This window comes from Danio aesculapii, chromosome 17 (assembly GCF_903798145.1).
Source record: "Danio aesculapii chromosome 17, fDanAes4.1, whole genome shotgun sequence".
Taxonomy (NCBI): domain Eukaryota; kingdom Metazoa; phylum Chordata; class Actinopteri; order Cypriniformes; family Danionidae; genus Danio; species Danio aesculapii.
The window spans coordinates 37,927,814-37,945,423 of NC_079451.1; the positions used below are offsets into that span (position 1 = coordinate 37,927,814).

Sequence of the window (17,610 nt, forward strand, 5' to 3'; positions counted from 1 at the left end):
ATACAGTTGAAGGCAGATTTATCAGCCCCCGTGAATTATTAGCCCCCGTTTATTTTTTTCCCCAATTTCTGTTTAACGGAGAGAAGATTTTTTTCAACACATTTCTAAACATGATAGTTTTAATAACTCATTTCTAATAACTGATTAAGTAAAAAACTTATTTGAAGGTCAAAATTTTTTGCCCCTTTAAGCTTTTTTTAGTCTACAGAACAAACCATCGTTATACAATAACTTGCCTAATTACCCTAACCTGCCTAGTTAACCTAATTAACCTAGTTAAGCCTTTAAATGTCACTTTGAGCTGTATAGAAGGGTCTTGAAAAATATTTGGTCAAACATTATTTACTGTCATCAAGGCAAAGATAAAATAAATCAGTTATTACAAATGAGTTAGTAAAACTATTATGATTAGAAATGTGTTGAAAAAATCTTCTCGCCGTTAAACAGAAATTGGGGGAAAAAAAATCAACAGGGGGGCTAATAATTATATACTATATAATATATAAACTATATATACACAGTTCTTCTATAAAAGACGAGAACAAGAATCAAATATAGCAAATATGATTAATTTTTGTAGGCAAATATAACCATCCATATCCAGCAACCTGAAAGAACTGAATGCAAGAATGAATAAATAAATAAATAAATAAATAAATAAAGTATTCTGATAGAAAAAAATATGGATGCTAAATCAAAGAACTATAAATAAATAAAAGGTATTGTGAGACTGCTACTGTCAATGAATTACATTTCCCCAAATACAACTCCAAAACACGAGAATTGAGGCTTTGGCGACATCTAGTGGAGAACCACATGTCATTTTTTCCCAGGGAAGAAGTTCCTGGTTCATCCTGAGTACATGATTAGAGGAGCTGATGGTACACTTCAGCCTTGCAGATTCCCAGAGACAGTTATATGGGCGTAAAATAAAGCATATTTCCCGACTAAATGCTTTATGAATGCTCCTCCGACCCGATTATTCATTGTTTTGTTTGTGTCATCGCAGTAGCAGAGTCACGTACTTCACGTAGCAGATGATTGTATCGGAAGTGAACGTGTCTTTTACAGCGACGCGTGATTCACTTTAACTGCGTATTACACAAACACAGCGAACCAGAGAGAGCAGCTGTGTGAAGATTGGAGAAAACATTCGCTGAAAACACACATTTATGCCGAATTATGAAAACCTTCATTCTGTTGTTGGGGCTTTTTCTCACCAGTGTCCACGTGACGACAGCAGGATCCGCTGCGCACAGGTGTTTCTGCCAGGTGAGATCCGCTACAGTGTTTTAGTCACTCTGGAATTCAAATATTTGACATTAAAATGACCACAGTAATAAGCTGGAATATTTCGTCCATGTATAACTATGGTAATTGGTCATGCAGCATATCTGCAGGACGTGTCATGTGATTATTATGGTAAATACTGCCTATATACCAATAAGGTAAAGTTGGTTTTATATTCACACATTTGCAGTTTCTCCTTAATAAATGTAATTTCAGAAAAGTATTCTTTGCAAATTCCTAATAGTGAAATCATATTAGCAGCCAAACGACTATCTAAGTAGGCTACAACATTTTTCACGGTCAATTAAATAGTGCTAATGTTGTTTTGAAGCCATATTTACATGTGATTTCTGGCCGAATATGCAACGTACCATGGTACATATAGGCCCGTAGCCAGGGGGGTTCAGGTGGTTCAAAAGACCCACCCCCCTTCTGCGAAAATAACCCATAGAATCCGTAGAAGAAGGCTTTTATTATTTAAATGAACAAATTCTGACTGAGGAAACGAGCTGGTCAGTTTGTTATTTGCCTATAGGCTACAGTTTTTCCATTTAAAACAAGTTTTAACAGATTGCCAATTTGTTTGTTTGTTTTTTTATGATGGATGATAATAAATTAGCATTTAAAAAATAAATATCTTTTCATTTTTCTAAAATCTCATTAAATTATATATGAATTTGTAATAACTTACAGTTTAAATGCACATGTCTAAATTGAAAAATAGTATGAGAAGCACTTTGACAAAAATGTAGGAAGTATTTGCAAGCTAATCCAGCACAAATTATTGCTTAATGTCACTAACAGTATTTCAACCTCATAACTTGAGGCTGATAACTGCAAAAAGGTGCACTTTTTGAGAAAAAAAAAAGAACCAGCCCTTTTAATAGGCTGGCTACGAGCCTGACATAATATAGGGAGCGCGTCACAAGTTGTCACTTGAACGAATGTGTGAATATAAAACCTCAATCTATATACCGTGGTATAAATGTTCTCATAATGTTTAAAGGAAACCTGTAAAAAAGGCAGTTACTAAGATACTATTATATTTTTATTTATAGTTTTCATGCTTAATTTAGATATGTTTTGTTGTGTTTTATGTCTTTTATTCATCTTCATTTGTTATTTTAGTGCAATTTTGGCATGTAAAATTAAATTAAAAAGATAAATGTTGCTTTGACAACTAGCTGAAATAAATGTAAGATTTCAAAATCCTTAGTTAACGATAATAATCCTGTATTTAAATATAATTCAGTAGCCTGAAAACTCAAGTAAATGACTTTAGTACAGTATTAGAGCACTTCCAGCGTTATGGATGTGACATTTGCAGTAAAAATTCATAACATAAATTCACAGAGAAAGTATGTTAATAATTTATTGAAGCATCTGTTTATATTTTCCAGAACAACTAACCACAGAGTTAAGGGATCAGAAAAATATCGATCTGTAATTATGTTTTGTACTTTAAATGAGGAAAATAAACATGCGTTATGGATGTGACCAAAAAAGTCTGTAAGTTTACAGTATACAACATATGTTGTAGAAATTCTGTAAATTAATCTGCACAATCTAAAAGAAATAATGATGATCAAAAGGATAAAAGTTGTCTCTCTACAGAACAAAAATTATTGGGTTTTATTTTATTTAATATTTTTGCATTTATGAGGAAAAAACATTGTTACGGACGTGACATTTCTCCGTTATGGATGTGACAGATGTGAAATTGCCACTTGTGTGACTTTGGTAAATCAAATATATTAGTTTGAAAACATTGACAGAGACATTCTTGAGGATTTCTAAAGTGCTGTAAAATGCTTGCTTACACAAAAAAACTTAGAAACGGTTTCAGTATTTTGGTGAAAACTTAATTTTTTTCATGGCAAGGTTGACATTTGCATGGAATTGCTCCTTGGTAATTTTTTCATAGGTAGCTATACACAAATGTTGAATAATTTTTGTGTTTCCTTCTGTCTGTATATTAAAACAGCATTTAAAAATAATAATAAAATAAGATCCACAAAATTAGTTTAGTTTATTGAAAATATGACAGGACGGGGTATTGCAGCACAATTCCCTGAAATGCGTCAAATACACAACTCGAATCAATATTTGGCTAATAAAAATACTAATATATAACATGATAGGCAAACAAAGTAAAAACAATAGTTAAAAAACATCAGACACTATAAATTAATGTTATCTATACAACAATTTTAAAGCACGAGGAATAAAGGAGAGTTCATGACGTTTAATTTTACTCCTGGGTATAGCAAATGTCTTGTGTCACCGAAGAAGATAGGATGGAGCCTTTGGCAGGAAACAATGCAGTGTTGATAAACTGTCAATGAGTATTTAAGTGAGAGTACGTTTGGTGGCTTCCTCACGCCTCTCACTCAGTGTAAAAGTTGAAGCCAGAATACCTATTATACGACAGCATCGCTTTTGGATCCTCTCTAACTCCTCAGAGAGACCTTTGGCTAGTCTGCCCCAGACTTCTATGTTTTAAAGCAGGGGTCACCAAACTTGTTCCTGGAGGGCCGGTGTCCTGCAGATTTTAGCTCCAACCCTAATCAAACACACCTGAACAAGCTAATCAAGGACTTACTATGTATACTTGAAACATCCAGGCAGGTGTGTTGAGGCAAGTTGGAGCTAAACCCCGCAGGGACACCGGCCCTCCAGGACCGAGATTGGTGACCCCTGTTTTAAAGTAGTACAGTCTTACCATTTGAAACCTTTACCATATGATGATACCATCACAGTATTTTTACTTTAGGGTACTTTATGACTAATAAATAAACCTGATCACATTTCTGTTACTTTGATTGATTGGATTTGTTTTTTAATAATCGTAGGTCACCGGGACCCTCGATGATTGTGCTTGTGATGTTGAGACCATCGACAAGTTCAACAACAAGGACATTTTTCCCAAACTGCAGAAACTACTGTCATCTGACTACTTCCGGTTTTACAAGGTGATTTTATTTGCCAAAAATATCTATTGACCGTTTATGCATTTATCTATAATGTTCAATATTACACTCCTCCTTACCGCAGGTTAATCTAAACAACGGCTGCCCATTCTGGACAGACCACAGCCAGTGTGGACTCAAATACTGCGCTGTGAAACCCTGCGCACCAGTGAGCTTTTTTATATTGTTATTTTGGATGTTTGAATGAGTCTGGTAATACTAAAAGGCTCCTTATGTCTTTCTATACAGGATGAAGTACCGGAGGGCCTTAAATCCAGCAGTTATAAGGTATTAGAAAGTAAAATAATGTTTATCGTGCAGTTTGGTGCTGTTGAATGTTGATTATTTTTGTTTCTACAGTATTCAGAAAAGGCTAGTCATGATATTGAGGAATGTGAGAAGGCGGAGAAGCTTGGAGCTGTCAATGGTTCTCTGAGGTAAAACACATTTGATGTTTGTGTTGACTTATCCAGTGTTGGGGAAAGTTACTTTTGAAAGTAATGCGTTACGTTACTTCTATGTTACATTTTTTACCTTACATTTTTTTATTTAAAAATGAAAAATAAGGGCAACACAGTGGCGCAGTAGGTAGTGCTGTCGCCTCACAGCAAGAAGGTCGCTGGTTCGAGCCTCGGCTGGGTCAGTTGGCGTTTCTGTGTGGAGTTTGCATGTTCTCCCTGTGTTCGCGTGGGTTTCCTCCGGGTGCTCCGGTTTCCCCCTCAGTCCAAAGACATTTGGTGAATTGGGTAGGCTAAAATTGTCCGAAGTGTATGAGTGTGTGTGGATGTTTCCCAGAGCTGGGTTGTGGCTGGAAGGGCATCCGCTGCGTAAAACAAATGTTGGATAAATTGGCGGTACATTCCACTGTGGCGACCCCAGATAAATAAAGGGACTAAGCCGACAAGAAAATGAATGAATAAAAAAAGAAAAAAAACCTGCAAGATCTGGCAGGTTTTTTTCCTTATTGTTTATTTTTAAATATAGGAGAAATTAACAATGCACTGTATAACATATAAATAATAATTAATAAACACTTAAAAATAATTATTTAGGATAATGTAATCTTCTGAGAACTTTCTGACCTTAGATCTATACATTCCATATATACATATTAATGAAAGTTTAAAGCAATGCGTTAGCTACTTTTGTCTTATTAGGTAAATAAAATCACTATTCATTAGCCATGTTTCCATCCAAAGATGCAAATTAAATTTATGCGCAAAACTGGAATATCACATAAAACATTTGTGAATAAAGCACCATTTCCATCCAACGAGTCCAAGAGAACAAATTCATCACTTCCGGATAAACTGGCACCAAATATCAAAAGAAAAATGGAAGTATTGCTAGATCCACCTATCATATTATGTGTTTTCTACTTAATCTTACCCTTTAGAAATTAAATTAAGTGATAAGTTGCCGTTCACGGTTAACCGTATCTTTATTCAGTCATGTTACCAAAAGAAAAAAAACTAGTTATGTATTTTGTAGTTATCGGTAGCCTTATGCTATTTTATTCTGTATAGTTGTTACATTTTCTCTTCTTGGAAGATTTGCATGTTCCGCTGATGTTTTCCATCAAGGTTGGTCGTCACTTTTTTTCTTGTATGTAACATTTAAAAATGTTCAGACCTCGTCGTCCACCCGAACATACCTGTCACTTTCCGCCATTTTTGTTATCACGTAAACTGTTAAAGCAAAATCACATGACTTTTTTTGATGCGTGCGCATGCTGGAATTTATTCAGTAAATGCGTTTCCATTGTAGTTTGTGAAATTTATTTATTTATTTTTTTTTTCTTATTGGATAAAAAGTTTATCCTACTTATAATTGTTGTATGCGTATTTTAAAATGAATGCACATCTTGGCGTTTCCATCCAGGGTTTTTTTTTTTATGTGATATTCCAAAATGTGCATAAAATAGGTGTAAGGAAACGCTCCTATTGAGACAATCCCCTTTTCTATTTCCTGGATGCGTTCAGAACAATGAGGATACTTCCAATGCAGAAATGTAAAGCTCTGGCCTGCCATCTTGGTTTCTGGGAAGCAAATTCTCTTATCAAGTGCGTGATTCAACGCGACTACATTCATTTTAATTCATATCATTTTTTCCTAAGTTAATTAATGAACATTTTTTTAAAAGTAACTTTAACGGCGACACGGTGGCTCAGTGGTTAGCACTGCGGCCTCACAGCAAGAAGGTCACTCTTTCGAGTCCTGGGTGGGACAGTTGGCATTTCTGTGAGGAGTTTGCATGTTCTCTCCGTATTGGCATGGGTTTCCTCTGGGTGCTCCGATTTCACCCATAAGTCCAAAGATATGTGCTATAGGTGAATTGGACAAACTAAATTGGTTGTAGTGTATGAGTGTGAACGTGTATGGATGTTTCCCAGTACTGGGTTGCAGCTTGAAGGGCGTCCACTGTAAACCATATGCTGGATAAGTTGGCGGTTCATTCTGCTGTAGCAACCTCTGATGAATTAAGGGACTAAGCTGAAGGAAAAAGAATGAATGAATAAAGTTAAATATTATTACTTGATTATTATTACATAACTTGCGTTACTTGTAATTTGTTACCCCCAACACTGGACATATCGCATTTTTGTCATGAATACTAGAAGTGTTTTGCTTACATGTACTTGTCCTTGTGTGTTTTATCTCGTAGTGAAGAGACACGTCAGGCTCTTCAAGAGTGGAAGAAATACGATGATGAATCAGATCGCTTCTGCATGTTGGACGGTAATCAAGAGTTCAAGTTTTAGATCAATTACTTGGTTTGCTTTTAAATTGAAGTGTCTGATAATTAGCAAGTAGGCATTGACCTGTAAAGAGCAGCAGGCTTTATTCATGCATCATAGATTTCTCCTTTTATAGATGAGGACTCGCCTGAATCACAGTATGTTGACCTTCTGCTCAACCCAGAGCGTTTCACTGGTTATAAAGGAGCTGAGGCCTGGCGGATCTGGAACAGCATATATGAGGAGAACTGCTTCAAGTAAGAAGTCACAAGTAGGCATGGGCCGGTATAAATTTCTGATGATATGATAACCCTGGATAAAAATATCACGGTTAATATCATAGTATTGAGATCACTGCTATAAAAGATGTTCTTTTTAAAAGTCTGGGTAAAAAAACAACAACTTTTTTCCTCATTGAACACAACATGTTTTATTTTAAGAGACATTTATAATATTGGGAACAGTAAACATGTCAGGCTAAATAATTCAAATAAATCATTGACCTCCGCTGTCTTCATTAGTTTCAAAAACACTGAACCTAAAAAGGCATCTTTGGATATAAATAAACCACTGCACTGTCCTGGTAGCATGCTTGTACGTTGGTGCATAAGAGATTTGTTTTTCACATGTTTTCTGAATCGTGGGCTGACCAGTAGCTTTTGATGTGGAGGGTCCCTTGCTGCTGGAGGTACTGTTGCCATAAAAAATGAAATAAAATAGTCAAACATGTCATTGAAAAAAAAAAATTCTGGCTTTAAAACTCTGACCTTCACAAACCGCGGTAAACCTTGAAACTGGTAATCGTCCATGCCTTGCTTCTATCACCCTGTGTCAATGTGAATTTCGAGGATGGCGTGAGAAATGAGTGATGAAAACGACAAATTCGAATTAAAATCCCTTCATTTCTAAAAAAAAAAAATATTTTAAGACTAGCTTGGCATGGTTTTGGTAAAAGTGTTCATGTGAACAATGGGAGATGGAAACACATCTGCAGAATAAGCTCTTACATGGCAGCCGTCTCCGTTAAGCTTGCTTTGTTTACTGTTAGTTGCTAGGCTACCAATACTACAGTCGGCAGCTCCAGTGAATCTGGCCCTTTCCCCCTGTTCTTTACTTACCAATCACGAGGCCCACACGGAATCTGCGCGCGCAGAATTCTGCAGATTTTTAGCCCATCATTATTTCTGTTATTGACTAATATGAAAATGTTCATCTGATTTATTTACAATACAGTAATATTTTCTGTCTTTTAGTAGAGATATTATATGAGAGACTTGCTTTGTTTACCAAATAAAGTGAATCTAATTGGATTTGCACTTTAAACATTAAATAAAAGTTAAAAAGGTATTTTTTTATTTCACATATTAAGGTTTTAGGTATGATACTCCAAAAATAAATAAGGTTTTAGTTATGATACTCCCTAAATAATTCAGCAGAAATCTGCAGATTTTTAGCAAAATTCTCCGCAGAAATAGCAAAAAACGCCTGCAGATTCCGTCTGGCCCTACCGATCACTAAGGTGGCCTGAGGTTCAATAACTTTCCAGGTCAAAAATACTGTCCCAGTCTGCCCCTGGGTAGCTCTAACAACTTGATGGAAATGCACATTTCACAAAGTATTTACTTCACATTAGTATAGATTTTTGGGTACATTTTCTTTGACTGGTGTCAACTTGATATAGAAATTATTTAGAAGTTATTTGCTATTTGATGGTGACATTGTAGTTTTGCTTCATTTATTACTTCTATAAGGAAAGGTTATATTTTAAAATATAGTAAACAGGGTTTTCAATTTAATATTGTACAAAGTTTTTGCTGTATTTTTGATCAACAAAATGTAGCTTAAGAGTTCAGTGTAAGAAATTTTTGACTATCCTTAAACTTTTTAATAATACTGTGCATTTGGTGTAATAAGAACGCTTTCTTTTAAGAGGTTCTGGCCTTATTTATGTGGTTCACAACCTCAAAATCCACCCATAATCTGCACCTTGATTACGACTTCAGTATTTGTATTAATTATCACTGAGTGTTCATAATGTTATAAAACCTGCTATCTATAAAATTAATTTTGTTTTCTTTCAGACCATATTCAGTTAAACGGCCTCTGAATCCTTTGGCATCAAGCAGTGGTGAGCATTTATTACTTTTTCACTTTGTTTTCACTTATAAAATGTTCAAATTTAATCACATTTAAATTCTTATGATCCATAACCCTAATAATCACCGCTCTCTCTCTCTCTCCCTTCACTTTAGGAGATGATTGTAACGTTTCGCTCTTCAAATGATTTGATTGGCTGGAAATTGATATTCTGTTTTTTTAACTTACTCTCATCATTATTATTATTAAAGGGCAGGGGTTTTACCGCTGGCTCGAGGGTGAGTGACTGCATAAAAGTGTTTTATTTCATAATCTAAAACTGTATCTTTTACTTTAAGTTCCTTGCATTGTTTCCCCAGGATTGTGTGTGGAAAAACGAGCTTTCTTCAGGCTGATCTCAGGACTGCACGCCAGTATAAACGTACACCTGAGCGCCAGATATCTACTAGATGGTCAGCTTTTATTATAACTTTCTTATTTTTCTGTCAGCTTGTTCAGAGTGTTTAATTGTTGAATTTGCTTCGATTGATCAGAGAACTGGTTTCAGATGAAGTGGGGACACAACGTCTCTGAGTTCCAGCAGAGGTTTGATGAAGATCTGACCAAAGGCGAGGGCCCAAAGAGGCTTCGTAACCTCTACTTTCTGTACCTCATTGAACTGCGGGCTCTGGCCAAAATCCTCCCTTATTTCGAGCGCTCAACCTTCCAGCTGTACACCGGCCAGGACACACAAGATGACCAGAACAAGAAACTGCTGCTAGAGCTCCTCCATGTGGCCAAGTAAGAGCACTGCAAGAGCATTGGATGATTAGGATTCAAATCAACACATTTATATGATTATTTTTAAACAATTGAGATTTTAGATCTCATTTAGCGAATATTTGTACTAGTTAAAACGTTTGTAAAATGTATATTTTGAAATGCTTATATTTGTTGATAACAGATTGATCTTTTTGGGGAAAATATGTTGTCACACATTAGATTATACATCAATATCATTTTACGTGGCGCTAAATTATATTGTGTTTTCAGACATTTTTTAACATTTAATTAATTTTGACATTTGACATTTTATTTTACATTTCACAATTAAATGTTTCACATACTCGCCAGTTATTACTTTAATGAGGTGTTCAGCATCTGTTAAAGTGATAATCTACTCAAAAATTTAATTTGTCATGATTTACTCACTCTTTACTTGAGGTTTTGTTTGTTGTTCAGAAAAAAAGATATTTTGAATAATGTTGGTATTTGTTTTTCCTGCTATGGATGTCAATGGTTACAGGTTTCCAACATTCTTCAAAATATCTTCATTTATTTTTTCTCCTCACTTCGTCAATCGGTGAAGTTGGAATCTTCTTTTAGATTTAAGAGAGTGAAAAAACTCGATCAGGTTTGTGACAAGTAAAGGGTGACAGAATTTTTATTTTAGTTGAACTATCCCTTTAAATCATTTACAACAATTCTGAATGTGTGATACCCAGTATAGTCAAGTCATTTAAGGAATTTCAGCCTTATAATAATCATAATGATTTCTTTTTTGCAGGTCTTTTCCATTGCATTTTGACGAGACGGCTTTATTTGCTGGAAATAACAAGGAAGCCATGAAACTGAAAGTAAGTTTGTCTTTTTCAAATGTGTGCTAATGTTACAGAAATACAGATTTTTATAGAAGGGATATGCATCAGTTTCTCGTTCCCTGACCATAGGAAGACTTCAAGCTTACCTTCAAGAACATCTCGCGCATCATGGACTGTGTCGAATGCTTTAAATGTAGACTTTGGGGAAAACTGCAGGTAATATAAAAAGGAGTGTTTAATTGCCATTCATTGCATGCAAAATAAAAGTCTGTTTTGACATAGTACATATTTTAATACACACATACAGTTAAAGTCAGAATTATTTGCCCCCATTTGATTTTCTTTTTTTTTTTTCTTTTTTAAATATTTCCCAAATGATGCTTAACAAAGAAATTTTCACAGTATGTCTCATCATTTTTTTTCTTCCGTAAAAAGTCTTAATTTTTTTATTTTGGCTAGAATAAAAGCAGTTTTTAATAAAAAAAAAAAACCATTTTAAGGTCAAAATGATTAGCTCCTTTAAGCTATATTTGTTTTTGATAGTCTACAGAACAAACTATCAATATACAATATCTTGCCTAATTACTCTATCCTGCCTAGTTAACCTAATTAACCTATTTAAGCCTTTAAACGTCACTTTAAGCTGTATAGAAGTGTCTTGAAAACATCTAGTCAAATATTATTTACTGTCATCATGGCAAAGATAAAATAAATCAGTTATTAGAAATGAGTTATTAAAACTATAACGTTTAGAAACGTGTTGAAAAAAAATCTGCTCTCTGTTAAACAAATTGGGGAAAAAATAAACAGGGGGGCTAATAATTCTGACTTCAACTCTAGTTATTATGTATATATGATTCATAAAAACAAAAATATACTACACAATTTTGTTGCACATGTAAATTTATATATAATTTGAATCATATACATTTATATTTTATATCTAAATGTTCTCAAATATATGCATGCATGTAGTTATACACAAAAATAAACACACACGCCAAAACAAACTTTTATTTTGAATACCATTAATCGTGATTATTGTTTGCCCTGCACTACTAAAAACAAATAAATAGAAAAGACAGTGACAGACAATGTTATTAGTGTAGATATGTGAAGCTCACTGAATGTCTCTCATAGACCCAAGGCCTGGGAACAGCACTGAAAATCCTGTTTTCAGAAAGGCAAATAGAGGCCATGCCTAACGCAAGCAACACCAATCCATCATTTCAGCTCAGTCGGCAGGAAATTGTGTCTTTGTTCAACGCCTTTGGAAGGTACGTCATGAAAAAAAATTTGTGAATATCTCTTTTTTTAATGTATATATATTACAGGGCTTCTGAATGCTTGATTTTAATCTACTTGATTGAGTAAAAACAAACGAAAACTCTTGGTTAAAAAAACATTTTTCCTAACTGAAAAAATAAAATAAAAATCACAATGAATGTACAATAGGTAAGTGGTAATAAATTTAAGGTAAGTGGTTGGAAACTATTGATATGTGCTGAATTTAACCAAGCAAATTAAATTTAGTGATGTGTTCATCTTAACTTGTTTGTTTAAATTTAGCACATATAAATAGTTTGCAACCACTTACCTTAAAAACATTTAGTAAATCTAATGAATCCTTTTTTTCAGTGCAGATATGCTTGTGATACTATGTTAAAATATCAATATTAAATATTATTTTCATGATGGATAAATCTAAAACACAAAGCCAAACATACCCTCTCTATCTCTATGAATTGTTTGTAGCACGTCCTTGTTATTTAATGTGATCTCGGTTCTTTTGACTGAAAGTCTCCCCCCCCGCAGCAGACTCTTGCAGAAAAAGGGTGGATAAAATGTCTTTTTTCATGTGTACTTTTATTTTGGTTTGTTTCAGAATCTCCACGAGTGTCAGAGAGTTGAAGAACTTCAGATCGTTGTTGTCGAAACTCAAACAGTGACTCTAAAAATCATTCAGGAGAGAGCCACAGTCCAGACTTTGACATGCACTGACACATGACATTTGTGGTTTTATAGGTGACTGTATTCAGAAAGATACTTTGTTAATTGTTGTTGAATTGCACTGCACTGTTTTGCCCCCACATCAAGAGCCAATTTGCATTATCAAGTGTCTAATATGAAAATGCATTTAACATTGAAGAGATGACTGTAAGAATAGGCTTCTTGGGAGCTCAATTGAAATACGTGAATATACTTGAACTGGTTTTCAAGAGGAATAAAGTGTATTTTGCAGTAAAGATGGCATTTTTGTACGCTTTAAGTATGAACGGTTTTTGGAAATTACCATTTTGAGAGAAAACAAATGGCAGTAAAATGTGTTAAGATTTGTCTTTTTTTTTCCACTTTTGTGAGCATTTGATTTAGATCAGTGGTCACCAAACTTGTTCCTGGAGGGCCGGTGTCCTGCAGATTTTAGCTCCAACCCTAATCAAACACACCTGAACAAGTTAATCAAGGTCTTACTAGGTATTCTTGAAACAATCAGGCAGGTGTGTTGAGGCAAGTTGGAGCTAAACCCTGCAGGGACACCGGCCCTCCAGGACCTTGATTGGTGACCCCTGATTTAGATGATGTTATTATAAAGAGTTAGTTTCCTCAAAATGAAAATTCTGTTATTAACTGATTGACCCTCATGACCTTTGATCACCTTCGTAACACAATTTAAGATATTTTAGATGAAATCCATGAGTTCTCCAACCATCCACACTAGACAGCAATGGATCATTTGTTCAGAGTCCAGAAGATTGGAATAAAGCGAGGCTGAATAATCATTAACAGAATTTTAAGTGTTGGGTGAACTAATTTGTTTATGTTCTTAACACTTCTGAAATTAAAACATTGTTTTCTGTAAATAATGAATACATAAACATCAGTAAGAAAAAAAAATAACGGAGGATATACACTCCAAAAAAAGTATTTTCGCTGATTGTTCAAACTTCTTACATAAAATGAGCTGAATCAACACAATTCTTGAGTTTTTTTTAGGGACAACTTAATTATTTTATTTTCATTCCAATTAAATTTGTGAAAACAATTAGGTTGACTTTAATTAACAACAGCCATATCACTCTGCAGCCCAAGACCGGCTACTCACTGAAGCTAAGCAGGGCTGAGTCAGTACCTGGATGGTAGACCACATGGGGATACTAGGTTGCTGTTGGAAGTGTTAGTAAGGCCAGCAGGGGGCATTCAACCTGTGGTCTGTGTGAGTCCTAATGCCCCAGTATAGTGAAGGGGACACTATACTGTCATGCTGTTTCTGTGGTCTTTAAAAATCCCTGGTTTCCTAGCCAAATTCCTTCCGTTGGCCCTTACCCATGGCCTCCCAATCATCACCAAATTGGCTCTATCACTGTCTCTCCACACCCCCTATAGCTGGTGTGTAGTGAGCGTAGTCTTGTGGCAGCTGTCGCATCATCCTTCTGAATGCTGCACATTAGTGGTGGTAAGGAGAGACCCCCCTCCCCCTCATGATTGTGAAGCGCTTTGGGTGTAAGGCCATACACGTTAATGCGCTATATAAATACAGATTACATTAATCCTTCATATTGTCCCAACACAAATGAATTGTGTGGAATTATTTACAGTGTTAAAAATGAGAGTGTCACACAATTCATTAATGTTGTCCAAACACAAATCCATTAAAATAAACAAATTTCAGCAGATTGAACATCACAATTAAGATGTCCCTACTCAAGTGTGTTTATTCAGCTCATTTTAAATAAGTAGTTTGAACAAGAAGCTAAATCATTATTTTGAGTGTATATAGGAGGATTAGATTTAGACATTTTCTCTCATAATTGATATGGAATTTGAATAGAATTAAAGGGGGGGGGGGTCCACATTGTATTATTAAGGCTTGGTTGGGTTTATAAGATGCAAAGCAATGTGTGCTCATGCTTCATTTGTAGAAAATCATGTTATTTTTTCATATATCTTTAATTATATTCAGCTACTCAGCTAACATGAAGACGACTGTCATATTTCCTAGATCCTCTGAATAGCCCACCCTCAAGAGGCTCTGATTGGTCAGCTAGCATAATGTGCTGTGATTAATGTGATAGATTTTTCTGCTGCAACTCGAGTTAAGCTATGGTCACACCGGGCTTTGTGTGTGCGAAATTCTGTCTTGTGGCGCTGCGAAAAGGGGCGGGATTAAACAAGCTTATTAGACATTTAAAAAAGTGAGCGATTGCTCCATGTTTTACATTTTTGCCCAGAGAGGTCCTGTTTTGATCCTCGATTGGTCTCATGCAGTCAAGTGATGCGATTTAGCAGGTTAGAGTTCACCAAGCTTGAACTTTGCACCGCAGCAACCTGCGAAACTTAAGGTTTGACTCTGCGTTTCTGGTCTGATGCATTCGCGTGCGTATGAATGGATGTCTATGGGAGGAAAAGTCAAATGTGACCGCAGCTTTAGGTGAGCTATCCTGTATTTTTTATTTACATAACTCAACGTGTTACATGTCTTTCAAATATATTCGGGTTATGAGCATGTGTCAGTAATATGAAAAGTTCACATATCTTTTGCATGTTTGTTATTTGAGATGTAGAAGGCAGGGAAAGCACCTGCATACAGAGACACTGCAGCGCTGCTGAAGAGTGTGGCTGTTTACAGCGGTTTGACGGATAAATATGAATTGGTAGCTAAATTGTTAGCGGTGCCAAACAGCATTTCCCGTTGTTTACATCCTCTCTACAACATACTGTTAACGCTAGACAAGATGCATGTAATCGATAAATTAACAAATAAAAATACTTGCAGGTTGTGGCGAACAATCCACAGCTTCTGCTTGTTGGAGCTGCTCCTTTGAGGAGTTTTAGCCGAATCCAGCACTGAACTGGGAGAGATTTTGGTCTTCTTTGTCAAATGCTGCCAATATATCTTTTTTATAATTCTCTGGAACATAATTAAACTGTAAGCACTTCTCTCTTTGTGTCATGTCCTTTAGAAGCCCAAATATAGAAACAGAACAAGCTCTGTGGAAATAGCAGCGTTTGGACAGCATTTTAGTTTTCACTGCTATAACATTACAGCTTTGGCAACACCCCTTTGCTGTTCTGGGTGAGTTCGCGTAGTAAATGCATGTAACCAGAAACCCTTGTGATTTCACTAGCCTGGATCTATTTATTGTAGTCTCCAAAGTTCATTCACTGTAGGCTTTGTTAAGCTAACTCTGTAAAAGCCAATGTCTCCCTTTGCTTTGAACTTTGAGCATCTTACATTCAGATGTTGTCAGAGATGTTGTTTTTGTTCACACAGCTTCATTACACATCAACTAAAGTTTCAAATATGATATCGCAGTGGACCACCCCTTTAAGCAAACACGAGCGTTGCATGTATTAAGTGATTTTTGGAGAGGACTATGTGTGCTTCTCATTGTACATTTGCATTGTTCATTTTGAATATGCCTCTACGTCTAAGAGGAATTGGATTGAATTAGAAGAGATTCACAAGCTCCTAATTTAAGCTGCTCCATGAGATTTAACCATTACAAATTCAATTGTGGCCAGCAGTCCGGCCAAGAAGCCAAAACACAATTAGACGTGACCGTTCTAAAGAGACGAATCTACACTATTATTTTTATGGGGAAAGAATGGATAGTTTTTTCATTTCTTATTAATCTGTGGTTTGAGCCTCAACTGGGTCAGTTGGCATTTCTGTGTGGAGTTTGCATGTTCTCCCCGTGTTGGCGTGGGTTTCCTCCGGGTGTTGCGGTTTCCCCCATAAGTCCAAAGACATGCGTTAGACTGTAGGTGAATCAGGTAAGCCAAAATTGTCCATTGGGCATAGGTGTGAATGAGTGTGTATGGGTGTTTCCCAGTGATGGGTTGCAGCTGGAAGGCCATCCACTTCGTAAAACATGCTGGATAAGTTGGTGGTTCGTTCTGTTGTCACAACCCCTGATTAATAAAGGGACTAAGCTGAAAAGAAAATGAATAAATGAATGTGCAGTTCAGTGGGCGGAATGGTGGCTCAGTGGTTAGCACTGTCACCTCACAGCAAGAAGGTTGCTGGTTCCAGGCCTAGCTGGGACAGTTGGCATTTCTGTGTTGGCAAGGGTTTCCTCCGAGTGTTCCGGGTTCCCCCACAGTCCAAAGTGACCCTAGTGTCTGAGTGCGTGTGTGTAAATGAGTGTATATTGGTATTTTCCAATACTGGGTTGTGGCTGGAAGGGCATCCGTTGAGTAAAACATATGCCGGATTACTTGTCGGTTCATTCCACAGAGGCAAAATTTAATGAATGTGCAGTTCATGCTAAAATGAAAATTGTTTCAAGCCTACAGTATATACTTTCTTTCTTATGCTCAACACAGAAGATAACAAAGAATGTTGGTTACCAAACCATTTCTGATCCGCTGAATCAATAGGAACCAGGAACTGTTCCAAATGCTGAAAAAATGAACATAAGAGTAAAACGATACTCATCTTTGTTTAAAATCATCCCTTTAATTAGCTGTAATGTTCTTAAAACAATGTCCTGATGAAAGCAAAGTGATCGATACGTGTGTTTTTTTTAAAACAGTGCAATAAAACTTTATTTTTTTATGGTAGTGCTTCTGTACATCTTTAATGGACTAAACATGGGTAAACTAGTTACATTCAATGGCCTCAAACAAAAAAAATAATAAAAGTATTACTTGCTCTTTTGCGAGAGTCAAGAGTTGATATGACAAATTTCACAGTAACATTTTTTCAGACCAGACTCACATTTATAAATTAATTTTTAAAAAGAAATCTCATACAAAGCCCCATCCCGTCTGCGGTTTGTCAGGAAATGAACTCAAATGAGCATTGGGTTAAAAACGCGCAACCTTTTCCATCAATTATGCTACAGATCAGCTGACAGAAAACAAAGGACTGAAAGCAAACATCCAAATCAATTAAAAATCACCCACTTTTTTTTCATACAGCATACACACACG

General features: G+C 35.7%; 1 protein-coding gene across 1 annotated transcript; it reads left to right on the plus strand.

The window, feature by feature from the left end:
• Positions 1-668: 668 nt before the first annotated feature.
• ero1a (endoplasmic reticulum oxidoreductase 1 alpha) lies at positions 669-12,699 on the plus strand. Its single transcript, XM_056477301.1, is given in 18 exon segments — positions 669-1,272; positions 4,143-4,262; positions 4,345-4,428; positions 4,509-4,547; positions 4,620-4,696; positions 6,925-6,998; positions 7,134-7,254; positions 9,079-9,125; positions 9,250-9,258; positions 9,346-9,372; positions 9,454-9,546; positions 9,628-9,874; positions 10,641-10,710; positions 10,804-10,890; positions 11,815-11,880; positions 11,883-11,951; positions 12,560-12,661; positions 12,664-12,699. Coding segments are annotated over 18 exon segments (1,458 nt in total). The 5' UTR covers positions 669-1,182.
• The last annotated feature ends 4,911 nt before the right edge of the window (positions 12,700-17,610 follow it).